The sequence below is a fragment of the Phascolarctos cinereus genome, unplaced genomic scaffold (assembly GCF_003287225.1).
Source record: "Phascolarctos cinereus isolate Bilbo 61053 unplaced genomic scaffold, phaCin_HiC Scaffold_2;HRSCAF=192, whole genome shotgun sequence".
Classification (NCBI taxonomy): Eukaryota; Metazoa; Chordata; class Mammalia; order Diprotodontia; family Phascolarctidae; genus Phascolarctos; species Phascolarctos cinereus.
The window spans coordinates 93,417,052-93,443,958 of NW_027555625.1; the positions used below are offsets into that span (position 1 = coordinate 93,417,052).

Below are 26,907 nucleotides of genomic sequence, written 5' to 3' on the forward strand. Positions count from 1 at the left end.
TTAGGCCCAGCTCAATTGCTATATTCCTACATTATTATCTAGTACAGTGCTTACAAGCCTATCATAGATATGTAGTAAATGTTTATTAACTAATTTGAGCTCTTGATTTTTCTCCCTCTACCACAGTTAGAACTTCTGCATTTCTGCTGAAATGACTTTGTATTTATCTGTATCTGTGTTGCTTCCTCCTAGTAGAATGTAAGCTGGTTAGAGGGAAGGAGTATTTCCATTTTGGTGTTAGCATCCATAATGTCTAGCACTGTTCCTATGCCTAGACTAGTGGGTGCTTAACAAGTGCTTCTTAGATTCAATTGGAACGCATCATTATTCGTGTTGGTGAAAACCATGGGCCTTCCAGTTCATCAGCCTCAACTCTGATGACCTCTCTTCTGTCTCAACCACTGAAAGGAGTGGTCATACCTTGGCCTTTCCCATGCAACTCAGTACTGTTATGTGTCCTTAATTTAAACTCTGAAAATCCCTTCTAGGATCATACTCTCTTGTCCTCTGCCTCTTCTTAAACCAGCTCTCTGTCTTAAGAATGTCTGGTTCTCTTAGTCTGTCAATCCTTGTTTGGTTTCCACTTCTTCCTTTCAGCCATGATCAGCCAATAATCAATTTCTAGAATCTTGGTGATGGATAGGGGACCTAGATGGCTGCCTAGTCTTAACTGACAACTGAAAAGGTTGACTGATGGTCAGCCAGCCTTTCCTTATGTTTTTGGATAATTCCAGTTATTAGAAAGTTTTTCTTTACTATTGAACCTAAATTTGATTCTGTTATTTTTACCTCTTCCTAGTTCTGCCTCTGGGGCCAAGCAGCACAAGCCGAATCCCTTTTTCATATGACAGCCCTTCATATTCCTTAAAGACAGCAGTCACGACCTTTAAGCAAAGACTAGATGCTATTTGTAGGATAAGGGTATGTTGTAGAGAAGATTCTGATTCAGCTGCAGGTTGGTGGAGATGGCCTCCATAGGTCTTTTTAACGTGGAGATTCTGTGATTTCCCTCCCTTCCCACATCTACCATTTAGTCTAATCTTCACCAGTTGAATAAATCCATAGTTACTTCAGGTTACTCTCACATGGCATGATCTTGAGACCCTTCTTCAATTGGATTGTCCTCCTCCAAGCTCCTTCTACCTCATCAATAGCTTTTCTAAAATGTGGTCTGATCAGGATAGGGCAAGTTGGAGCATTCCCTCCCTGGTCCTGGAGATGATATTTATCTTAATATAACCTAAGATCTCATTTATGATTTTTGGCTGTGTGACAGCTGCTATGTATCCCATTGATTCAGGTCACCTAGGGTATGGATAGAATGTTTTTCTTGGAATCAGGAAGACTTGTTCAAATCCTACCTCAGATACTAGCCATTTGGCTCTGGGCGAGTCCTTTAACCTCTGCCTGCCTCAGTTTCTTCATCTGTCAAATGAGGATAATGATAGTGCCTACCTTATAGGGTTGTTGTGAGAATTAAGTAAGATACTTGTAAAGTGCTTTGCAAACCTTGAGGCACTGTGTAAAGGTTAGCTACTACTGTTGTTGTTTTATGATGTTTTTGACATTGTTGTTATTATCATTCATTGAGCTTGCAGGCTTTTTCTTTTCCAGCTTGTACTTATGAGGTTGACATTTTTGAACGCAAGTATAAGGCTGCATTAAATTTGATCATTTGAGAGTTGGCATAACATTCTAACCTTTTGTTCTTTTTTGCTCCTGTGTCATCCCGTGATGATATCGCTTCTAGCTTTGTCATCTGTAATATGATAAGTATGCTGTCCATGTATATCCAGATTCTTGATGAAAATGTTAAACATTAAGCCCAGGACCGAGGACAGATCCCTGGAGCACTTCAATAAAGACTTTGTTCCTTTTAAATGGACACTGAACCTTCATGACTACTCTGAACCCACCTACCTATGTTATCATCTAGGCAAGCAAGTATCTTGTATCTTGAGCAGAGTCTTTGACAAACTCTGCTGAATTCTCCTGAATTTTTCCATCCCCCTCCCAAATGATTTTTTTGTACTACATAGATTTTTTTTTTTAATTTAAAACATTTTTTAAAAATTTTGAATTCCAAATTCCATTCCTTCCTCCCCTCACCCCTTCCTAAGATGATATAGGTTATCCATGTGCAATTATATAAAACATTTCCATATTAGTCATTTTGTAAAAGAAGATTCGAATAAAATAAAAAGATGAAAGAAAGTGAAAAAATAGCATACTTGTCTGTATTCAAACCATATTGGTTCTTTCTCTGGAGGTGGATATATGCTTTAGTGCTGTAGGATTGTCTTGGATCATTGTATTGCTGAGAATAGCCAAGTCATTCACAGTTCTTCATTGAACAGTATTGCAGTTACTGTGTACAATGTTCTCCTGGTTCTGTTCACTTCACTATGTATCAGTGCATGTAAATCTTTCCAGGTTTTTCTGAAATCATCCTGATTGCCATTTCTTTTTAAATTTTTTTTAAGTTTTTTTTTTTTTTAGGCAATTGGGGTTAAGTGACTTGCCCAGGGTCACACAGCTAGTAAGTGTCAAGTGTTTGGTCTGAGGCCGGATCTGAGCTCAGGTCCTCCTGACTTCAGGGCTGGTGCTCTATCCACTGCAGCACCTAGCTGCCCCTGTGACTGCCATTTCTTATAGCACAATAATATTCCATTATAATCATGTACCACAACTTGTTTAGTCATTCCCTAATTGATAGGCATTCCTTTGATTTCCAATTCTTTGCCACCACAGAAAGAACTACTAAAAATATTCTTATATTAATATAAATAATTAAATTAATAATCAATAATAATGTATTATATTAAATTATTTTATATTATATAATTATATAGCATATGATTAATCTAACACTGCATAATATATAATATGTTATCAATAATATATAATATATAATATATAATAAGTAAAAACAAATAATAATTAAATATTAATTTTTTTTAACAAATAGGTCCTTTTCTCTTTTCTTGCATGTCTTTGGGATATAGACCTAGCAGTGGTATTGCTGGATCAAAGGATATGCACAGTTTTATAGCCCTTTGAGCATATTTCCAAATTACTCCCCAGAATGGTTGGATCAGTTCACGACTCCACCAACATTGCATTAATGTTCTAATTTTCCCATATCCACTCCAGTATCCAACATTTTCCTTTTTTGTCATATTAGCCACACTGATAGGTGTGAGGTGGTACCTCAGAGTTGTTTGAATTTGCATTTCCCTGATCAGTGATGATATAGAGCATTTTTTCATATAATTATAGATAGCTTTGATTTCTTAGTCTGAAAACTGCCTGTTTATAACATAGATTTTTTTTTTTAAGGCATTTTTCTCTTCATTGGCTTTTTGGACCTCTTTTGCCATTTGGGTTATTCTATTTATTTATTTTTTTGGCAAGGCAATTGGGGTTAAGTGACTTTCGCAGGGTCACACAGCTAGTAAGTGTCAAGTGTCTGGTCTGAAATCGGATTTGAACTCGGGTCCTCCTGACTCCAGGGCCAGTGTTCTATCTCTGTCTCTCTGTCTTCTCCCCTCTTCCCCTCCTCCCCTTCTTTCTCTCCTCCTTCTCTTGTCCATCCAGAGTTTGCTTCTTTTCCTTCTTCTGTTTCTCAAAATTCCCCTCTCTTCACTTATCAGTTCTTTCTTTGCTCTAGCCTCTGAAGTGGGAACACTGGTCTCTGGTAAAGACCAGTGTCTTTACTTGTTCCCTGAATCCCACTTTGATGGGGTTTCTCCAAAAGATTGCTTCCATGACCCTTGGCCACCCGCCTTTATTGCCTCTATTCTTCCCTGATGCCTGTGAACATCTTTAAAAACTTCCCTTTGATATTGCCCTCCCCTGAAGCTCTCATCTCTGTCTCCTCCCACAACTAACCTCTAAAGAGTGCTTCATTGATTGTCCAGTTTCCTCACCACTGATCCATTTCTCCCCTCTTTTTTGTTGTTTCCTCAGGCTTCACCAACCCCACAGCTCTGCTGAAACTTCTCTTTGAGGTCAATAACAATATCTTAGCTCCTAAATCCAGCCTTGTCTCATTCTATTTGACCTCAGGGTAGTTTTTAGCACTTGTCCACCACACCCTCCACTCTGTCCCTCCCTGGCTTTAGGAACCCTCTTCGCTGGTTCTCCTCCTCCCTGTCCTTTCTCAGTTCTTTTGGCGGGATCCTCTTCTATCTGTCTGCTACCTCCTAAGCATGAGTCTGGAAGGGGCTTCTCTTGTCTATTCTTTGCCTTTGCCTAAGCTCCTATAGGTGGGGTTATCTTTACAGATGACCCCCACATCTGTGTCACCAGCTCTCATGCTGGCCCCTCAATGTGTCCAAAACAAAATTCTTCCACTCCCTACCCCCTCAACCCATGTACTCCAACCATCCTTATTTCTATTGAAGATGCCACCATCTTCCAGCCACCTAGTTTCACAATTGCAGAGTACATCTTTAATCATTTCTCTCATCCAGCATTCTCTACCCCTCCCTCCAATAACTAACAGTTTCTAAGTCCTATCAGCTGTATCTCCATGACGTAGGATCATAAGTTGGAAGGCACCTCAAAGACCATCTATAGTCTAACCTTTTTGTTTTACAGGCTTCTGGGGGTTGTGACTTACTAAAATCGCATGTGTGTCATGTGTCAGAGGTAGAATTTGAACTCTGATTCTGTGATTCCAGAGCCAGTACTTTTCTGCCCTATGCCCATACCACTTTTAGGAACACTATTCTAGTTAATTACCTCTTATCTGAGCTATTGCAGTAACCTCTTGCATGGAGTCTTCCAGTCTTCCCTCTCCTCCCTACCAGTCTTCCTAAGGCCTAGGTCTTGGTGTTTTCCAGTTCAAAACCCTGGCTCCTGATTTCCTCTTAAGATAGAATGCAAACTGGTATGGAAGGCCCTCTCCAATCTGGCTCCAACCAATTTTTCCCCTCCTTATCTTGTATAACTTCCCCTCATGAACTCCGTTATCCAGCCACATTGGACTTCTGGTTGTTGCTTGAACTCATCATTCCATTTCTTACCTGTATGTGTTTGCTTTAATTTTTTTTTTTTAATTTTTAGGCAGTTGGGGTTAAGTGACTTGCCCAGGGTCACACAGCTAGTAAGTGTCAAGTGTTTGGTCTAAGGCCAGATTTGAACTCGGGTCCTCCTGACTTCAGGGTCAGTGCTGTATCCACTGTACCACCTAGCTGCTCCTGTGTTTGCTTTTTATCATCCAGAGATCATTCTCTTTGACAAAGAGAACATAGAAGCAAAATAAAAATTGAGCATCTTAGCTTTCTCTCTGTTGTCAATTAAAGCCCTCTCTACCCAACAGCAGCCCTTCTCCCCAAGAGAGCTAAACGACAACAATATTGATGATTTGATGATTCTGGTGCTATACTCACGGGCCATGCCATTCTTATGTAATAACAGCTAATAATAGCTAGCATTTATGTAGTCCTATAAGGTTTGCAGAGCACTTTACAAACATCCCATTTGATCCTTCCCACAACCCTGGGAGGTAGGTACTGTTATCATCCCCATTTTACAGATGAGGGGACTGAAACAGGCAGTGATATTCTATTACATTCCCTCACTGAGCACCCTCGAGTTTCCGGTTTTTGCCTTTTTGAAGGATGAAATTACCCATGCAGCTTTAGTAAAGCTTAAGATTACACTAAGACTTTGGGGACACCCTGAATTACGAGTCCAGAAACATTGAACTGCTCTGCTTGTCAGAGGCCTGAAGCAGATGTCTAGGGGTACCTTGTTACCGCTGTGTCATGCCTTTGTGCTAGACTTCCGACCTGTTTTCCAAATCTGCACCGATTTACTCTTTCTTTAATCTGTGGTGTGTTTCTGTGATGGCATCCCTTCTGTTTCTGTCTCTGCCAACCTGGCCCTGGGTGTTCTCAGCAGGCTTTGACTGCCCCGCCCCCCAGCCTCATTACTGTATTTGGCACATGCTCTTCGTATACTATGTCCCACCGCCCCTCTTCATTTCATAGCTGTCACAGGCCTCTCTGTTTTGTTTTTGGCAGCATTTCGACTATTGTCATAAGAAATAATGTTACCAGACTGCCGTTTCATCAGAGGCTGAAACCGTACTCACTTCATTCCTAACTCAGCTTAGTTTCTGGACTTCCCTCCCTGAAAAGCAAAACAAAACAAAAACCTTCACATTCATAAGCCTGTTCTTGTGTAGGCTAGACCACTCTTTCTTGGGGGGCCCTAGCCATATTCACTTCACCCCCCGTTAGTCACATCCTGAACTTTTCTACCTGCTACCCAGCAGCCTTGGCCCTGGAGTGTGTCAGTACTGCTTCCCATCCTCACCCACCTCATTAAAATGTAAGCTCATTGAAGGTAGGAGCTGTCTTCTCTCCTTGAATTTGTATCCCCGGTACATGGCACAGCTTTATCTAAAATGAGTGATGGCAACAAAAGTCGCTTTGAGAAATCAGAAGAAAGATGGGCATGGGGTGGAGGAGGCTTTGTGAAGAAGGTGGCCCTTGGAGAAGAATAAGGCTTAACAGTGAAGAACAAAGGTGCAGAGATATGAAGTTTTGTTTCTAAGAACATCACTTCTAAGGGTTCACTTCGCTGTATTCCTTTGCTTGAAAAGATCCAAAATGTGTAGGGACCAGTGGCCATTTTCTTCAGGATTATGTGGAATCCCAGGAGCCATTGGGAAAGCATACCCATTTTCTAATTCCCCTTGTGGATAAAAATAGATGTTGGGTGTATGAGGGGAGGATAGAACAAACATATCTAAGACCTTCCTATTTGTTGAAGAAGGGGAAGGAGCAAGAGCTGTTTCCCTGGAGAGCTTTGCAAATAGGCTGGAAAAACACATGGGGGGTTGGGCCCATAGGCAGTTAACAAATACTTGTTAACTGACTGAGAGACTTAGGTCCTGTTCGCCTGTGAATATATGTCGGTGGATGGACCAAACTAAAATGAAAGATTTTTCTACAATAATCTATGAAATACCTTCCTCTTCTCTCTTTTTTCCTGATTACATTTCATTTTATGAGATTCAGCCCAATTTTCAAGTCCACCAAGGGTTTTTTTGGGTCCTGACTATGTCAGTCAATGTATTAACTATTCCTGCCAAGTTTATGTGACTTGCAGATTTGATCTATGCCTTTATCTAAATCACTGGTTTTTTAAAAAATTATTTTTATTTCATTAAATATTTCCCAATTATATATATAAAAAAAAATTAACATCATTTAAAAAAAAAGTTTGAGCTCCAGATTTTTTCCCCCCTCTTGCCTTGAGAAAATAATTTGATTTCAGTTATAGATGTGAGGTCATGTAAAACCTATTTCCATATTAGCCTTGTTGTAAAAGAAAATACAAAATAATAAAAGTAGAATAAAAAAGTATGCTTCGGTCTGTATTCAGAATTCATCAGTTCTCTCTCTGGAGGTGGATAGCATTTTTTGTTGTGGGTCCTTTGGAATTGTCTTAGATCATTGTTTTGATCAGAGTAGCTAAATCTTATCCCGTTTGATCATCCTTACGATATTGCTGTTACTGTGTACAATGTCTCCTGGTTCTGCTCACTTCACTTTGCATGAGTTCATATAAGTCTTCCCAGAATTTTCTAATCATCCCATAGCACAATAGTATTTCATCACAATCGTATAGCACAACTTGTTCAGCCATTTCCCCAATTGATGGGTATCCCCTTGTTTTCCAATTCTTTGCTGCCACAGAAAAAGCTGCTAAAAATATCTTTGTAAAAATGGATCCTTTTCCCTTTTCTTTAATGTCTTTGGGATGCAGACCTTTTTTAAAAAACAGGTTCTAGTCTCCCTTTGCCTCTGAATGGACCTATGCAGATGGGTAGTGTTAAGAATCAAGGGGTTACAAGGGCATAATTGAAATTGAGGTCACTGATCATGAAGTTTAATGACCAAAATAGGTGGCCCTTACTTATCACCTAGCTCCAGTTCAGTTTCAAAACTTATTTGATTTACATTTTTAAAGTGCTGTATAAGTGCTAAGGTGTTTGCTTTTTTAAAGGTCATTGCTCTCAGAACATTTAGTCTAGTTGGGGGTGATAAAATCAAGTATGAGGTGAGCAGTGTGCTCTGTTAGAAAGTGATCCATTAAAAAGGCTTTGAAGTCCAAGGGCCTGAGTTTAAGACCTGTCCCTTAGCTCTTCTCCTGAGTCACTTAACCTCTGGTCCTCAGTTAATCATCTAAAATTAGAGGGTTGGTCCTATCCGTCCCCAGTTCCTTATTTTAGACTGCATGCCTGCTTATCCTCCCAAGAGCTTTCCTGGTTTGGTATTGATATGATGAAATGAGTGGGTCATTGGGTGGGACAGGGAAATCTTTCAGTGAGATGGAGATTTTTGTTGTAGTCAGCCCTGGAGTAGAAGGGAGGGTGAGGTAGAGTAGTATTCTAGTTATCCTTCTCATACCTTTATTCTGTATACCCTCTCATTCCTGAGAGAGTTCTGATGTTCTGTATGTTCCCTCTGTCCCTTCCTCTCATCCCTTCTGCTTCCTTTTTCCTCATTCTGCTCCTCCTTGTTGTTCTATGTTTTGACTTGCAGCTAAATCATTCTCTTCTCTTCAGTATACCGATGCATACCTCCAGCACTTAAGCTTTTAAAGTATTTGTTTTGGTACAATCCTGTGAGGTAGACAGTGTGAGTATTCTACCCATTTTACAGGTGTAATTAAGACACAGAAGTAGAGTTGCTCAGGATCATACAACTAGTAATTGTTAAAGATGAGAATTGAGCCTCAAGTCTTCCGACTCAAAACCCAGCCTTCTTCCCACCGCCATGTGTAAGTGGAATATAATAAAATTATTTCAATAGGTGTTTATTTACTAAGTACCTACCTCACTGTGTGTGCCAGTACTATAGGGGGATATGAGAGAACCAAAACCTCAAAGAGCTAACAGTTCAGTGGTCTCCAGATGTTTTTTGATTATGTACTATAAATAAAAGATTTTGAGCATGCATCACCAATTTGTGCATATTTACTTATTTATGGGTTATATATGTGACTACTGGAGGAGGCTGTGGGGTCTCCTCCCTGATCACCCTGGAGTAGTCCTCTCAAGGCTCCACCCCACTTTTCCCTCTGGTGAGTTCCTTCTGGAGCCTCCATTTTGTAAAGAGACCAGAGCTGACCTGCCTTTATTCCCCTCTGGGGAAAGTTCCTGACTTCCTGGACTTCCAGATGATGCCCTCTCATTCTCCCCACCCCACCCCTGCTTTTCAGCTCCCTTTTGTGATGTCTTTCACCATTAGAATGTAAGCTCTTTGAGGGCAGGGATCGTCTTCTTGCTTGTATTTGTATCCTCAATGCTTAGTACACTCTGCTTGGCATGTATTAAGCCTTTAATAAAAGTATTCTTCTTTTCTTCCCTCCTTTCTTCCCTCCCTTCCTTTCTCTAAAACTTGAACACTAGAAAATTGAAATTAAAGAGGATGTGACAAAGATGAAATATTTGATCATAGAATCATTAAGGAGTCACTAGAGGTTATTGAGTAGGAGAGTAATATGGTCAGATCTTCACTTTAGGAAAACCACTCTGGCAGGTGGGTGGAAGATGGATTGGCTTAGAGTGTAAAGAACCTTGAAGCAGGGAGGGCAATTGCAAATAAAACTCTGAAAGCTCTAGGAATTGTGATGAATACGATGGCCATCCGGTATTCCCGAGGGTCCGTGAAGAAACGTGATATCCACCTCCTGGCAGAGAAGGAGATAGGTTGAGGGTACGGAATGAGAAATAGGTAATTTTGTAGACAGCTGAAGAGGGTAGTTGTTTTGCTTGACTATGCATATTTGTTACAAGAAATTTGTGTTTCTTATTTTCAGTGGGGTGGGGAGTGAAAGGTAGAGAAAATAGATTTTTGTTAATTAAAAAATAAACATTGGGTACACTTTCAGATGAGGTCACTGTATCGTTAGTTTTGCTCACTTGTTTTGTGAGAGGAGAGACGGGGTAGAGGTGAATGGAACTTTAAAAAAATTTAAAGACATGTTGGGGGAGGGGCGTAAACCAATGCTCATTTGGATGTAGGTAGATGCTTACAAAGTGAGAAGTCCAAGGTGCCCCAGAGCATGTTGTGATACCTTGTGCCTGGAAGGATGGTGGTGGCCTCAGCTAGAAACGGGAGTTTTGGAAGCAGGAGATGAGGTAGAGAGATGTGTTCCCTGTTTTCTTAATGGTGCCTGTGGAGCAGCTGTTCTGGAGACCCCAGTAGCAGTCTGCTTGTAACTGCTCTGAGGGGTTGGCCTGGGTGGCGCCTGCTGGGGTTAGGGCCTGGGGGGTGAGAAGGAGCGCCTGGGCAGCTGAGCGGAAGAGTGAGGGCTGGGGCAGAAAAGGGAGCTTGTGACGGAGGGACGGGGGTGGGGTGGGGGGGGTTGTGAATGAACTGGCCTCTCCCCTTCCCCCCCTTGGAAGAAGGCCGGCCTGGGGGAGATCAGCCTTACAAGCACGAAGGTACGGTCCTGTAGGAGCTGATGGGAGAAGGCGTCGGGCGTGCAGGAGTAGCTGGGAGAGGCTGCAGGGAGGGAGGATGAGAGAGTAGGGCAAAGGCCTGTCTGGGGCAGGGCTGATCAGCAAAGGCTTCCCGGAACATCACAGGTTCAGAGGCTGTCTGGCCCAACTACCTCATTTTACAGATGAGGACTCTGAGGCCCAGAGAGGTTAAGCCACTGGCCTAAGGTCACAGAGCAGCTATTTGACATGATGACTTGGGTTCAGATCCTGCCTCAGATGCTTGTTAGCTGTGTGGGCCCTGGACAGGTCATTTTGCTCTTTTCTCATTTGTAAACTAGAGATAGTAACAGCCCCCATTTCCCAGGGTTGTTTTGAGGATCAGATGAGATACGTGTAACGCTTTGCAGACCTTTAAAGTGCTGTATTTATTATGTATTATTTTTATCATGTGTTATTGTGACATAAACTAGCTGATATATAATTAAGCTAGCTATCCATACTCTCACAGCTGGGGTTTGTCCTCGGGGTCTCTGCTGAGGCCAGCCGGCCTGGGTCTCGGGCTGTGGGTTTGATGGAAGGTGTTCGGTCCAGGTGGGCAGGAGGCGGGGATGCACACAGATTTTTGCTAGCCTTGCTGCTTGTTGTTTTAGCCGCAGCATATGCGAGAGGCCATGCTGATCCTGGGAAAGCTGCATTACGTGGAGGGGTACTACAGGGATGCAGTCAGCATGTATGCCCGGGCTGGCATTGACAACATGTCTGTGGAGAACAGGCCTTTGTACCATATGCGGCTGGTGACCGAAGCGTTTGTGATTAAAGGTAATTGTTGGTTCCCTCTTTGTCCCCTGTCTTCCACCCTCCTTTCCTCTAGGGGTCTTCAGCCGCTAGTCTCACTGGTGCGGCTGAATCTGGGCTTTGTTGGCCTTGGTGGGGGCAGCTTTCTTAAGGAGGAGATATATGAGGGTCTTGGGAAGCTGGGGGCTAGGTTGGTTTGACAGTCCAATCTACTTGAACCACTGGGCAGGACTTGCATCCTACAGTCAGTGGAATTGGTGGTCTGGCCTGGCTGTGGAGCACTGGGAAAGTCACTTAACATCTCTGGGCCTCAGTTTCCCTTTAAGTCATTTAAGGATAACACTTGTCCTAGCTACCTCATGAGATTATTGTGAATGTGAAATGGGGTGATGGAGAAAGTAGTATTTTTTTCCCTTGATTTTCTTTTTTAAAATTAATTTATTTTGATTTATCAACCATCATTTCCATAAGCTTTTGAGTTTTAAATTTTTCTCCCCCTCCCTCCCCAAGATTGGCATGCAATCTGATATAGGCTATGCATATACATTCCTATTAAACATATTTTCACATTAGTCATGTTGTAAGGAAGAACCAATTGGAGGAACCATCAGAAAGAGGAAACAAAACAGAAGAAAAAAAATAGCAAATAGTATGTTTTGATCTGCATTCAAACTCCATAGTTCTTTCTCTGGATGTCATAGCTTTTTGCATCATGAGACTTTTGGAGACATCTTAGATCCTTGCATTGCTGAGAAGGGTTAAGTCTGTCTGTATTAGTTATCACACGATGTGGCTGTTACTGTGTACAGTGTTCTCCTGGTTCTGCTCACTTCATTTGGCATCAGTCCATACAAGTGAAAATAGTATTTTTGAGAGAGTTTGAAAAGTGTGCTATTCAAATTTAAGGGCTGGCCACTATACTTTGTCCGCTGGAACACTCACAGCAAATATCTGAACATCCTGGAGAGGTTCCTGAGAAGCATGAGATAGTGGTCTCTCACATCCGGGAGCTACTTTTTGAACCTTGTCCTAGAACAAGGCCAAGCACATGTAGGTACAGAGAGAGAAAAACCACCCGCTGCCTTGTATAGTTCTTTCAGTGGGGGACTCCTGGCAGTGCAAGCCGTAGTCCAGAGGTAGTTGACATCACTGTGGTCCAGAAGGACTTTATGGAAAAGGCAGAGCAGGAGCTGAGCCTCGAAAGATGGGTTGGAACTCATGAAACATTTTGTTTCTGTTAAGTCGTATTCCAACTCTTTGTGACTCCATTTTGGGGGTTTTCTTAGCAAAGATACTGTAGTGGTTTGCCATTTCCATTTCCAGCTCATTTTAGACATGAGGAAACTGAGGCAAACAGGGTTAAGTGACTTGCCCAGGGTTATATAGCTGAGGCCAGATTTGAACTTGGAAAGATAAGTCTTCCTAACTGAAGGCCCAGCACTCTATCTGTGTGCCACCTAGGGAAAAATCCTCTTAACTGCTTTGCCAGCTTTATCTTTGCCCTGCTTTTGCATGCCCGGTTAGAGTCTGGGCCAGGAGAAGCCTGTGGAGTAGGTATTAGTGGCAGTGGTGGCCTGAGAAACATAAGAAGCATCCTCTAACTAGGGTGTTTCCAGTGACCCCCAGGCTTGCACCTGCTCTTCTCTCTGTCTTCTGTCTCTCCCCACCCCTCCCTCTCCCTCTCTCCCCCTTTCTCCCCCATCTCCCTCTTCTATCTCCTCTCTTTTCTACTTTTTCCTCCCCCTCTTTCCCCTCCCCCCTTCTCTCCCCTCCCCTCTCTCTGTTTCTGTCTCTCAGCTCGTGACTTAAATAAAAGGGATCATTATAAACCACTTTATATAGTAACTTGTTTGTCCATCTGTTGTATTATTTTAGGTATTGCTGTAGATAAGAAGTATCCTTCTAATTTTTTAGGTTGCAAACTGGGTCCCAGACAGATTAAATTCGTTGCCCAAGATTTCCGTGAATGCGTAGAAAGTCTCAGTATGTCTCCCGACACCCAGCTCTCCAGGTGCTTTTCCTCCAGAGCATCACATCTCCCCTGTTTATGCCATATAAATAGGTAGCAGTGGCTGTTGGTGCCTTGGCAGAGATCTAGGCGGTAGGCAGAGCCTGCCCTGGATCTTGTCCCCCAAATCTCTTCAGCTGTTCTTTGCCTCGCCACTGTTGTCCTTTTAGCGTGTGACTTCTGTCTACCCCCCAGAACAGGGCTTACCCACCTAGAACCCTTGGAATCTCTCCTACCCCTGCCTGGGATCAGAGCCGGGACTGGGGGGAAGAGTAGCCTCTGGACTGAGGGGCGCCGTGCTTTAGCTGGTGACCCTAAGAGAAGGAGTGTGCTGCAGTAGAGCCGAGTATGAATATGTTGTGGGCTGAAGACAGTCCCGTCCCAGTGGACTTCTGCCTTTACTCGCTCCTCCTCTTATTTTCTGAGCCCTGTTCCAGGATGTTCCCAGGCTGGTCTGGGCATGTTTAATTTGGGGGTGTGGGCGTTGCTACCATCTGGCAACCACAGCTCCTGAACTTGACGGATTGTACGTGTGTGTGTGTGCACACATGTTTGTGCGTGTGTGTGCATTTGAAAATATAGTTCATCTGTCACTGGAGAAAAAAACTGTAATCTCTTCCTTGAGTTTGATTTTTGGTTCTTTTTCATAAATATGGCCCAGTATATATTGCTATTTGTCTACTGCTTTCTGCTCTTTTCAGCAGGCCACCAGGTTGTTAGGGGTTTGAGAACTCTGATCAGAGGTGCTGCTGGGTAGGTAAGGAGCCAGGGGCTGCCGGAGGGGCTGGCTGTATTCCCTGTAGTGTGGGGGTGTGCCCTGCTCTGCTCGGCCCCGCCCCCTCACCCTAGTGCATGTTACTGAGGCCTTTTTCTTTCCTGTTGCCTCCATACTCTGTGTCATTTGGCGTGCTTGGCTCTGCCCTTGTCTGTGTGCTCGTGTGTGTACATGTATTTGCTGGCCTGCTAGTGAGTCTGCTGGTCTGCATGTTGATGATCTCAGGGCTGTGTGTGAGTCTTGTGCGCCTGAGGTCCTGGGTCGCCCACTCACCCACTGCCTTAAAGAGCAGGGGAGATCAGGTCAGAAGAGGAGCTTGACGGAAAGCTAGCCAAGAAAACAGCGTAGACTGCATTAGTTCCTTCCTACTTGGAATCCTTCTCGACGTCTCTGCTGCCTTTGAACCCATCTTGTCCTGTAGGATTCTTTCTTCTCTGGGTTTTGCTGCTGCTGCTCTCTCCCGATCCTCCTCCTCCCTATCTTACCATTGTTCGACCTTCTTTGCCGGCTCGTCATGGGACTGCCCTCCCTTACTGTGGGTATGCCCTCCAGCTTTGTTCTTTGCTCTCTCCTCTTTCTTTCTCTCAGTGATTTCATCCAATCTCATGATTTTAACAGTCGTCTCCATGCAGATGACTCAGATCTCTACATCCAGTTCCACATTACCAGTTGCCTGTTGGATGTTATCATACTGGATGTCCCAAGGACGACCTGACAAACAAAACATATCCAAAATGGAGCTCGGTTATCTTTTCCTCTAAACCCTTCCCTCTTCCAAACTTCACTATTTCTGTCAGAGGCACGGTCATTCTTCCAGGCTGGTCCCTTGCTGCTGTTCTCAGCTCCTCGCTCTCCCTTGTCATTTTTCTCTCCCCACGTTTCTTGCATCTGACCCTTCCCCTCTTCTAGTAGAGCCACCACCTCAGTCCATCACTTTTTCCTGAACCATTGCAAAGGCCTCCCCACTGGGCTTCCTGGCTCAAGTCTCTTCCCAAAGTGATTTTGCTTAAGCACATATCTGAATATGTGATTCCCCTACTCAGTGGCTCCTTTTTACCTTCAAGAGTAAAGGTACACTCTTTGGTTTAGCTTTTATAATACTCATCGTAATTTGGTGCCCCAGCCTCATTGGACACTGCTCCCCCTCCCGTGCTCTGTGATCAGCAAAATTGGCCTCCTCTCGGTTCCTGACTTAAGATGCTTCATTTCCCTTCTCCTGGCCTTTGCATTAGTCACCCCCATGCCTGGAGTGCCCTTTCTCCTCACGTCCACCTCAGATATGGCCTTTCTTCCTTCAGGATGCTACCCCGGCACCACTTTCTACATCTCTGGTGTCAAATGCAAAGAGAAACGGGGGCCACTGAGCCATACTTGAGGATCTTTGCAGACCATGAATGGACTTAGAAAACCACATATTACATTACTAATTTATTATACTTTTATATATACTTATATTTTATGTATTGAGTATATATTGTATATCTCTGTGATAGTTATCTAGTTTATTACTTCCCAATTGTATTTTTTATTAATTTATTTTTTAGTTTTCAACAATCACTTCCATGTATTTTTGAGTTTTAAAATTTTCTCCCCTTCTCTCCCTGCCTCCGTCCCCAAGATGGTGTGCAATCTGACATAGGCTCTACATATCCATTGCTATTAAACATATTTTCACATTAATCATGTTGTAAGGAAGAATTAGAACCAATAGGAGGAACCACAAGAAAGAGGAAACAAAACAGAACAGAAGGAAAAAAAGAGTATGCTTCCATCCCCAATTACATTTTAATCTGATGCTGGCAGTATCTGGGAGTGTTGAGGAAGCCTTAGGCAACGTATTTGACACCTCTGTTCTGTGTGAACTTTTTCCTGATCCTTTACCTTAAGCACCCCCCCCCCAGTGCCTTCCCACCCACATAGCTTTGCATTTATTTGTATTTGTTCTCTGTATATTTATTCTGGATAGCCTTCTCTATGTCTCCTCTTTTAGGATGTGAGCTCCTTACCAGCAGAATGGTGTCATTCCCCTTATTTGTATCTCCAGGGCCTGGCACATAGTAGGTACTTAATAAATGCTTATTGATTGGTTGATTGATAGAAGGGAGAGACTCAGAAAAATGTAATTTGCATCAGGTCAGTCAGATGATTAGTAACGGTCAGAACTAAAACGGATTGTAGGAGCCATAAGCTTTCTTTATGTCCTGTACCTTGAGTACAGACTGGGTACTGATGGACCTTCTGTCTGGAATCACAGGTGTCTCTGGCCCTCAGTGTTTAGTCTTTTGGGGGCACAATCAAAGAACAAATTCTGTCTTCCTCATACCCTGTAGGTTAGCATCTATTTGTTTCTTGGTGTCTTGTACCCACTGTGGCAAAAGGGATTTATGATTGGGTTCAGAGACCTTTGCCTGATGTGGGTCATGCTTTGTTTGGCTTTGCTTGAAGGCAGAGGCTGGGCTTAGATGACCTTTTTGTCCCTTGACACATGAGTCAGGTCCAGTCATGAATCTGGGGAAATTGGTCCTGTTCTTCATCCCTCCCCTACCTCCTAGCAGCAGAGAAGCAGAGAACAAACATGGACTTCCATATCCTTAACCATGTTAAGCTTACAAAGCACTTTTCTCACAATATTCCTTGGACGCAAGCCGTACAAGGGTTATCATTCCCCTTTCATAGATGAGCTAACAGAAGCTCTGAGAGGGTAAGCCATGTGCTAGGGTCACGAAGCAGGGAACCATCTGGAGGGAAGCCCAGATCCAAGTCTTCGGACGCTAGGACCATCGATTTCTCCTCCTCTGCCCCGTGACCCAGCAGGAGCCTGCATCTGTGGCCAGTTGCTTCCAGGTCACCTGTCTTCTAGATGAGGGGCTTGTTTGACTGTGTCTGAAGCGAAACTCATTATCCTCCTTCCCTCAGCCATCCGCATCACCCTCCCAGGATCTTGGGGTCACAGTCTTGGTGTTCTCCAGCTCCTCCCCCTCTCTCTTCCTTTAATCCCCCCCCGCCCCAGTTGCCAGTGTTGCCATTTCCACCTTCCCCACGTCTCTTCCCTACAGTCCCGTTTCTCCTCTCCCCACCTTTGTTCTGGCCGTTGCCACCTCTTGCCTAGATCATTGCAACAGCCTCCTCCTGGCTCTCCCCACTCGGGTCCATCCTACACACATGGCTGCTAGAGGAGTTAAGGACAGATCTGCCCATATGACTCCCTTACTCAACCAGCTCTTTTTCTCTTAACTCTAGGATCAAATAGAAACTCTTCTGTTTAGCTTTTTCAAGCTTGTGTACACCCTGGCCTCAACTTACCTTTCTGACCTCTGTGGATGTCCCTTCTTTTCCTGAAGCTGCACTCCATCCCTGATATCTGTGCCTTTGCAGCAGCCGGCCCCCATGCCTGGCTGCGCGCTCTTCTTCTGTGCATCCCATGGCGCCTCTCTCTTCTCAGCATCGCCGGCTGCACCAATCCTTTCTTGATGCCATCCTCCTGTGACTCATGCACGCTCTCCCAGACTAACTTGCATTTCACTACCCTGTGTATATTTGTATTTATTTGCTCTCCGTGTATGCTGTCTGTGTTTCTGTATGTCCTTGTTTTCTCCCTCTTGAGGATGTAAGCCCTTTTCAGGCAGGGATTGTTTCACTCTTTGTATTTCCTGCCTCAGTTTAGTGTGGTGCTTTGCAGCTGCTTAATAAATATGTGTTGAGGGGCAGCTAGGTGGTGGAGTGGATAGAGCACTGGCCCTGAAGTCAGGAGGACCTGAGTTCAAATCCGGCCTCAGACCAAACACTTGACACTTACTAGCTGTGTGACCCTGGGCAAGTCACTTAACCCCAATAGCCTAAAAAAAGCAAAAAAAAAAATACGTGTTGATAGACTGACTGGGTAAAGTTTTTAAAAACTGCTTTATGGGCAAGATCTATAGAAGGAAGCTGTGTGGAATTACTAAATACTCTCCCCTGCAATTCTCCAAATCATATTAGGAGAGTATTTCTCTGTGGGGGGAGATGAAACCAAGGGGCACTTACCCCTACCTGCTATGATTTAGTAATTGGTCAAGCAGATATATACTGAATACTTCATGGTGTATCCAGCCTGGGCCTAAGTACCAGTAGTAAATACAGAACTATTCCTCTGTTTGACCCTAGAGGGCGGAACTAAGGTCAGATTTAGGCTTGATATAAATTGAGGGTTCTTGACTTGGGGTCCACAAACATATTTTGTTGGTTGTACTTTGATACAAATGAGTTACCTTTGTAATCCTATACATTTTATTTTATGCATTTAAAGACTTGGTTCTGAGAAGGTGTCACCAAAGAGGCCTGTGAGACAAAAAGCTTCCCAACGCTGTCTCTAAATAGGACAAACAGGCCACCTGACCACTTGTCCAGGGAGTCCCAGAGAAGAGTCTTCTTCAGAAGGGCTCTGAATTTCCTTCCAAAGCCAAGATTCTGGGTCTATGAAGTTGTCTGAGACTTCTAGATGTACTCTCTGACTGGGGAGACAGACCTCTAGACATGCTGCCTAACTGGGGAGACAAGACTGTTGTGCTTGAGGCAGCTAGGTGGTGCAGTGGATAGAGCGTGGGGCCAACTGAGTTCAAATCCAGTGTTAGACACCAGCTGTGTAACCCAGGGCAAGTTGCTTCATCTCTTTTTACCTCAGTTTGTCATCTGTAAAATGGGGGTAATAATAGTACTTCCTCCCAGGGTCAAGTCAGCAAGCATTGATTAAGCTCCTACTAGGTGCCAGGCATTGTGCTAAGCATTGGGAATACAGAGAAAGGAAAACAAGACCAAACAGAAACAAACAGTCACTACTCTCAAAGGGTTTACAGTCTAATGGGAGAGAAAACTTTCAAACAGCCATTAACAGATGAGATACATATGGGGTAACTTGGATGTAATCTCAGTGAAATCACTCAGATCAGGGAGCCCTAGAAAGAGGCTTCTTGAAAAAAGGTAGGACTTTATCTGATACTTCAAAAAAGCCATTGGGAGAGAGTTGTAGGCATGGGGGATAGCCAGAGAACATCCTTGCATGTAGTCAAGCATTTATTAAGCGCTTACTGTGTCCCAGGCACTGTGCTAAGTGTAGGAGATACAAAGAAACGTCAAAGACAGTCCTTGCTCTCACGAAGCTTACGTTCTAATGGCGGAGATGACAAGTATCACACACAAGATATAGACAGGATAAATTGGAGATAATTAGCAGAAGGAAGGCCCTAGCACTAGAGGGGTTGTAGAGGGGATAAAATGAGACATTTGTAAAGTGCCTTGCAAGCCTTAGGCGGCTAGGTGGCCCAGTAGATAGAGTGCTAAGAAGTCAGGAAGATTCATTTTTCTGAGTTCTAATCTGGCCTCAGACACTTACTAGCTGTGATACCCTGGGTAAGTCATCTAACCCTGTTTGCCTCAGTTCCTCATCTGTAAAATGAGCTGGAGAAGGAAGTGACAAACCAGACCAGTATCTTTGCCAGAAAAACCCCAAATGGGACCACGAGGAGTCAAACACAGCCGAAAAACAACACAACAAAATCTCAAGCCTTAAAGTACTATTTAAACGCTAACTGTTAATATGTTTGAAACTGCCAAGTTGGTATGCCATCCATTCCTTTAAAAATATTGAGCACCCATTATGTCAGAAAACTAAGAAATGAGGACTGGACTCCACCACAGATGCCTGGGGCTGAGCACAGGTGCCAGTGAGCTCAAGGGCCGGTGTCCTTGCCCAAGGCATTTTAGTCTGGAAGATGGTTAGGTTTATTGCCACGGCAGCTTAGGAATCGGGTCATTGAGCTGGGCCTAGATCCTCCCTCTTCCTGTTGTATGTCCCCTGTGGGTGTCCTGTCTGCCTGGCAAGTTATATTCAAGAGATATAATGGGAAACAGGTTGGACATGGCCTGAGTTTACACTATTTGTGTAATCATGATGATGATGATGATTAATGTAATGATGTTGTAAGGTTTGTAAATGGCTTTACATGTGTTATCTCATTTGATCGTCACAACAATCTTGTGGAGTAGGCAGAATTAACTCACGTTTTACAGATGAGGAAACTGAGTGGAAGCAGAGGGCTAGGAGGCCTACAGAGAGTTCTTGACCAGCCTCTGCAAGTCACTTGACCAGATGACCTCCGAGTATCTGGAATCCTTTGGGGCATGTTTGGGGAATTTGGACACCGGGCATACTCTTAAGGAATGATGTGATAAAAGGTGACAGCTTTTTATAGGTTGTCCCACTCTTGGTTTTCCAGGAAAACAACCAAAATCATAATTATGTTAATAGCTAACATTTATGTAGTGTTTGTTAGGTGCCAGACACTGTGCTAAGCACTTTACAGTTATTATTTCATTTGAGCCTCGCAATAATCCTGGGAGGTAGATGCTGTTATTACCCTCTTCTTACATATGAAAAACCTGAGGCAAAGAGATGCAAATAACTTGCCCATGGTTATGCAACTATAAGCGTCTGAGGGCAGATTTGAACTCGGTTCTTCCTAACTCCAGGATCGCTTGGGTTGGGAGCTGTAGACAATTTCCCAGTTTTTGTTTCATTTTTCTTACCCCAAAACTGCTGACTTAGGCACGCTTAAACCTCTGGCTACCTTGAGAAATATGGTCATCAGGCAGAGTCCAAAATAGGCTTGTCACAGGAGTTGGCATGCCTTTAGAATTTTATAGTCTGTAAAGCAACTTATGGGCACTTGGTGGTTCTAGAAACAACCTTGTGAGAGTCAGTAGGGTAAGAATTAACCACACTGTGCATCAACCATTAAGAGACTCGCCCCTGCTCTGTGTCTGGCCACTTGTCAGGATCAGAGCTGGGCCTCAAGTCGAGGTGTTCCCTTTCAGCTACCTCACAACTAAGGTAACTTGCTGCTGACTCCTCCTCGCTACCCTGTGAGAACTCCCAGACCTTCCTGTGTGCCCACATGGCTATCCAGAGGACCCCACTACAATTCTCATTCCCCAGGCTTGTTCTGGCACAGTAGAGCTTGAATGCCACTCTTCTTCAAAAACCCTTTGTCTTCAGCCTTGGCTTTTCAGCTAGATATCAGGGAAAAGAGTAGCTAAGAGTTCTTTCATGCGTTGTTGTGAATCAATTTTAACTGGCTTGATACCTTCATCTTTCTTAGGGATGCTTTTGTTTTTGAGAGGGTGCTTTTTCAGCTTATAGAATAGAGCCCCATAATGGAATTTCTGGCTCTGGGGCAGACATCTTTCTTTTTAACATGGGAAGTAAGAAAGAGAAAGCCCTTCCATGCGCTCTTCAATCCCTTCCCTGGGTGGGCTCCTCATCCCCAGGCCTCTGGGCTTCCAGATTAGCCCTGGAGCGCCCAGTAGGACAGTGGAAAGAACACAGAGGATTCAGAAGGCCTGGGTCAAAGGTTGGAGGTGATAGAGGTAGGCCTGAAAGAGGAGCCCTGAGAGGTCTAGTCCAACCTTCTTATATTACAAATGAGGAAACTGAGGCCCAGAGAGTTGATTGATTTGCCCAAGGTCACACAAGTAGTTAATGACAGAGGCAAGATTTGAGTCCTTTACCTACAGAAGGAGTGCTCTTGACCACTGTACCACACTGTCTATGATACAGCCAAGCTCTGTTGCCTCCTGATGCGTGTCCATGGGGAACCCACTGCATTTCTCTTTGTTTTGTGTAAAATGAGGCTGTGTGTTTTTGTACCGCCTACTTACCAGGGTTGTTGGGGATAGCATTCTGAAAGTGTCAGAGTTAGGGGAAGGGGAAACTTTTTTGTAGTTTTTATTGGAGGTAGTTCTTGTCTATTTCAGTAGCTGGGCAGCCTGGGGAGCTACCAGCAGGTACATTGAGGATGGGTATAGATAGGGCCATAAGAATTTGCATCCAGGGGCAGCTAGGTGGTAAAGTGGGTAGAGCTCCAGCCTAGGAGTCAGGAGGACCTGAGTTCAAATATGGCCTCAGACACTTCGTGACCCTGGGCAAGTCACTTAACCCCGATTGCCTCACCCCCCCCCAAAAAAAAGAATTTGGATCCATCTGATTCTTCTCCTTCCTGTACCTAAATGGGAGAGGCACCGCTTTAGCCCAAAAGTATCAACAGCTCAAGATGTCCAGAGAGAAGGAAAATATTTTTCCTAAGAGTAAGAAACCCTTAGAGAACCCAAGCTGGAGATGTCTCTTTTTCACCCCTCACCATACTTTTTCAGCTGTTTGTTAATGATTAATTATTGATATTAATAGCTTACATTTATATTGGAGCCCAAGATTCTGGGCTTCTTTCTTCACTCCGCTGGGAGGTAGGTAGTTTAATTATTGTTCCCATTTTGTAGATGTACAAGCTGAAAACTTACGTGTCTTTCTAATGGTTTCACGAGGTAGCAGACTGAGATACCAGGACAGGCCCTGATATTCAGCCTGTCACTGAATGGCTTCTTCTTTCAGAGGCAAGGCTTCCATGGCTTTGGAGTTGGAAGCCCTGGCCTTGACACTTTTGTCATGTGAATGGGCAGGTCACTGCCTCTCTGAGTTATCCCTGCTTTACAAATGAGGAGACTAGTTTTCCAACTGCCGCAGACCGCAGCTGATACTTGTGAGGAAAGCTCTCTGAGCGCTGGTTACATTTGTGGATCAGTGGACCTGTAGTGCTTGGCTGGGTAGGCCATTCATTCTTTGGGTGTGTCAGACACATGATCAGGAATCAATGTGTGAAAGAATTCTGAGGCACGGAGTTTGTCAGCTAGTAAAGAAGGATATCTGCCATTTATTCAAATAGCAGTAATGTAAATTAGGATAATAGAGTATGGTCAGTGCATAAGATGTGTGTTAAGTACCATGAGAACAGATAAAGGAGAAATCATTCCTAGCTGAATGTGGGATAGGTAAAATGAAGGCCTCTGAGCTCTCTTTCAGCTCTAAATCTATGATCTGGTGACCTGGGAACACGTCATGGAGTGGGTGACATTTAGGCTGGGCTTCAGAGGAAGTACAGATGGTAGGGTTGGAAGGAAGGACCTTCCAGGCACAAGAAACAGTAAAAGTCAAGGTGTGGATGTAGAACTATACTTACGAACTAGCAGGTGATCTAGTTTGACTGCCGACTGAAAAAGCTGGACAAACTGCTTCGTGCGAGGTGATGGTGGTCTTCCTTTTACTGTCATAAACTTCCTGGTTGTTTCAGGGGTGTCAGGCAGGAGGAAAGAAACCAGTAAATAGGGAGAGGGTGAAGATGAGAGGATGATCTTCTGGAGAAGATGGAAAGGGATGGGATCTAAGGGTTCGGGTAGAGTTGTTGGCCTTGGCCAGAAGGGCCACCACTTCATCAGACACTGTAGTCAAGGGAGGGACATAATGGGGAGTGGGGGTGGGGTGATGACAAGGGACTGTGAGATGAGGGAGCTTGGGGGAATGGCCTCTTTTTCTCATTAAATTATGAAGGAGAGCTAGGGGAGGTTTCGGAGAGAAGAGAAAGTTTGGAACAACACTTGTGAGTGGGACAAAGAATCAATTAGAGATAGGATTTCCTGATTTCTTTGCTCCCTCTGTTTCCCCTGCTTGTCTCCAGCCAAGTCCTGTCCTTCCTTCAGGGCTCAGCTCCCACCCCTGCCTCTCCCATGAGGCCATTGATGACTCACCCCGATGAGCTCAGGCCCTGTTGTCAGGACCACTAACTCCTTTGACCTGTAGAGCCACACTGTGGTGGTGTTTGCTGAAGTGCGGTCAGAACTGTGGAACTTCATGTCGTAGACTTCTTAGACTCCCCCAGGCCATCTAATAGAAAGCATTCGATTCAGCGACCACTTAGTGAGTGCCCGCTGTGTGGCAGGCAAGGTCCCAGATGGCTTGCATGCAGTAGTTGCTCAGTATGTGCTTTTTGATTATAATGAACTGACAATAAACATTCAAAAATCACCTAGATTCTTAGGGATTGAGAGCTACAAGGGGCCTGAGATCAACTAATCCATTCTCCTCATTTTGCTGTAGAAGAAACTAGCATTTAAAGGCTTTAAAGCTTTCTCAAAGTACTTTCTTACCAATATTACAAATGTTATCTCATGTATCTCAAATTACAAGCCTGGGAGGTAGGTGCTATTATTATCCCCATTTTACAGATGTGGAAACTGAGGTAGAAGGCAATTAAATGACTTGCCTAGGACCACCCAGCTTGTTAAGTGTCTGAGACTGGATTTGAGTTCAGGTCTTCTTTGACTCCAGGTCATTTAGCACTCTGGCCACTGTGTCACCCAGCTGCTATCGAGTGAAATCCAGGGATTTCCTTCAGTAAGGAGCATGGTTGGGATTTGAGCCCAGCTCTTCTGATTCCAAATTCAGTGCTCTGTCCTTTGTCCTGTGTCTGCTCTTTGTTGAATTAAATTAGCCACGTGGTCTCCCTAATATGGGCTGGATCCTAAGCCAGCCAGCTCCGTTCCCAGGAGTCAGGCTGTCTGTTGGCATAGTGATGCCCCTCTGTTTTCTGCTTCCTGACCTGTCCCCATACGGACAGCGGAAGCTCAGAGATGCAGGGCCTCATTCGGGGTCCCACAGGTGGCACTGCCAAATCCGGCTTTGTCAATTCCTCGACCAGCACTCTTTTCATTGTGCTCCGTGGAATTAGCCGTCTAATCAGGGAGACGAGACCATCCCTGACGCGAAAAGAAATGATAGCAGGAGGCTAGAACATACATCCTAGGAGTTAGTTATGTGCAGGCTATAAATACTCCTGGATTTTGCAGGGAGAGGGAGTTTTGTTAGGGCTTTGTGGAGGAGGCAGAATCTCCAGTAAGCTTCGTAGGATGGGTGGGGACCAGACTCTGGGACAACCAGAGGAAAGGCAAGGCAGTGAGTGTCAGGAATAATGAGCATGGCCTCCGCCTGTCAAAAAACATCTGTTAAATGACTGCTGGGCACTAGGGATGCAAAAGGAGATGTGACACAGGCCTTGTTGTCAGGGAGCTCTCGTTCTAGTGGTGCCCAATTAGGGAGGGCAGACCAAAAATGTGAGTCTGTGGAATGAGTCCTGGCTCTAAAGTCAGAGGGCCTGAATTCAAATTCCACCTCAGGGGCTCCTAGGGCAAGCACCAGCTTTTCAGAGTAAAATGAAGGGATTTGATTAAACCATTTCTGAAGTTTCTTCCAGCTCTAGAGCTTTGGTCCATGTAAATACATCAATCCCTTTGATATAGGTGAGAGTGAAATTTGATGGGGAAAAAAAAAGCTCATTTTCATCTTAGGTGTGTGTGAGGGGAGGGAGGGGGGAGCAAAGGAGGGCTTTTCGAAGTAGGATGATGTTACACCTGAGTTGGGCTTTAATGGAAGGGAAGGGCTTTAACCAGAGAAGTTCTGGGGAAAGAAAATGTATTCCAGGCATGGGAGAATGGTGTGCCCTCAGCTTGCCATCTAGTAAGATGTTTCTCTGCTTTACATCAAAGGGAAATGTTCTGGTCAAAAGCAAGCCACATTTCTCTCCTTTGTCAGAGGATAATTGCAGATGGGCGCCTCAGCTGTCCCGAGGTCTGCTTTGCTTCGAGCTCGGAGGTGCTGGTTCAGGGTGGAGAAAATGGGACGTGTGATTTTCCCGACCCCGGGATGGCTCTACTCATTGGAGCCGCACTGCTCTGTTTGATCTTACCTCTCAGGAGCTGGGCTGCTCTGGAAATGCGGGCTTTACATGCCTTGCTTTTGCCTCCCTGGCTGGACTGTAAACTCGTTGAGAGCAGGGAATCATGTTTGGTGATCCATCCTAGCAGAGTGGACTGCCTCGGGCTTCTCTCATGACCCAGACCCTGGGCCCACCAGTGCTGGGGAAAGATGTGGCCGGATGGACGTGTGAGGTTGGTTGCAGGGCCTCTGGAAAAAATAACCAATTCCAGGTTCAGAGACTAAATGAATTTGAAAGAACTTTGGAACGTGGAGGGGCATTATCAGCAGTCAGGAATTATTATTGTAAGACGTTTCTTTTCCCACCAGATATCTTTTGTCCTTTCCCACTGGCAGCCTGGACTATTTCCCAAGGGACTGAGCCCTGAATAGTTGGCTTCTTAAGAAAGGAATTGAGTCTCCAGGACCCAGGGGTGCATTTGTTTTTTTTTAGGCCCACTGTGGCTGGAATTAGCTGTTTATTTTGGCCACCTTCTCATTAGGGTGTTGCCTCTTTGCTTTATGGAGTGGGGAGAGGAGTGGAGGTGGAGTGTATGGCTGTTTTCTCTAAATCAGATTCTGAACTTCCTGGCCAGTAAATAAAGATGGAGAGCTTTTGGGGAAGGGAAAGAACAGTCTTTGCCTACCTGGTGGCAGGGATGGTTGTGGTGTCAGTAGGGCCTGTGTATGTGTGTGATCAGAAGGCACTTAGGTGGCTCAGTGGATAGAGCTCTGGGACTGGAGTCAGGAGGACCCGAGTTCAAATGTGGCCTCAGACACCTACTAGCTGTGTGACCCTGGGCAAGTCACTTAACTTCTGTTTGCCTTAATCCACTGGAGAAGGAAATGGTGAACCACTCCAGTATCCTTGCCAAGAAAACTCCATGGATTGTGTGGTCCACAGGGTCACAAGATGGACATGACAGAATCAACCGAACAACATGTTGTGATTAGGTGTGGCCTGTTCTTTTATTTGGCCACTCTTTCAGGTAATCTTCACTGAATGCCTTACCTAGTCTTGAGTCAGGCGCTGTGGTAGTTATGGACCTCTGCCCTGAGGAACTTGTAGTCCAGTTGAAGAGGCAAGACTTGCCCATGAAACAACTCAAAAGCAGTTTATTTTTGGACAGTCTTAAGTCTGTTTCATATGTGTGGGGTGCAGACTGTGGAGAGTGGTAGGAGTTCAGACTAGGGGGAGGTAGCTCTCGTTATTGTAGCATCTTATGGCTTTCCATTCACTTTCCTTA

The 26,907-nt window shown here is 44.4% G+C and overlaps 1 protein-coding gene across 1 annotated transcript in view; it reads left to right on the top strand.

Moving 5' to 3' along the window:
• TTC7A (tetratricopeptide repeat domain 7A) overlaps nucleotides 1-26,907 on the top strand; it is a 196,807-nt gene that overhangs the window by 10,428 nt on the left and 159,472 nt on the right. The window contains 1 exon segment of the mRNA XM_021001283.2: nucleotides 11,122-11,290. Within this exon segment, the coding sequence (XP_020856942.1) occupies nucleotides 11,122-11,290 (169 nt within the window).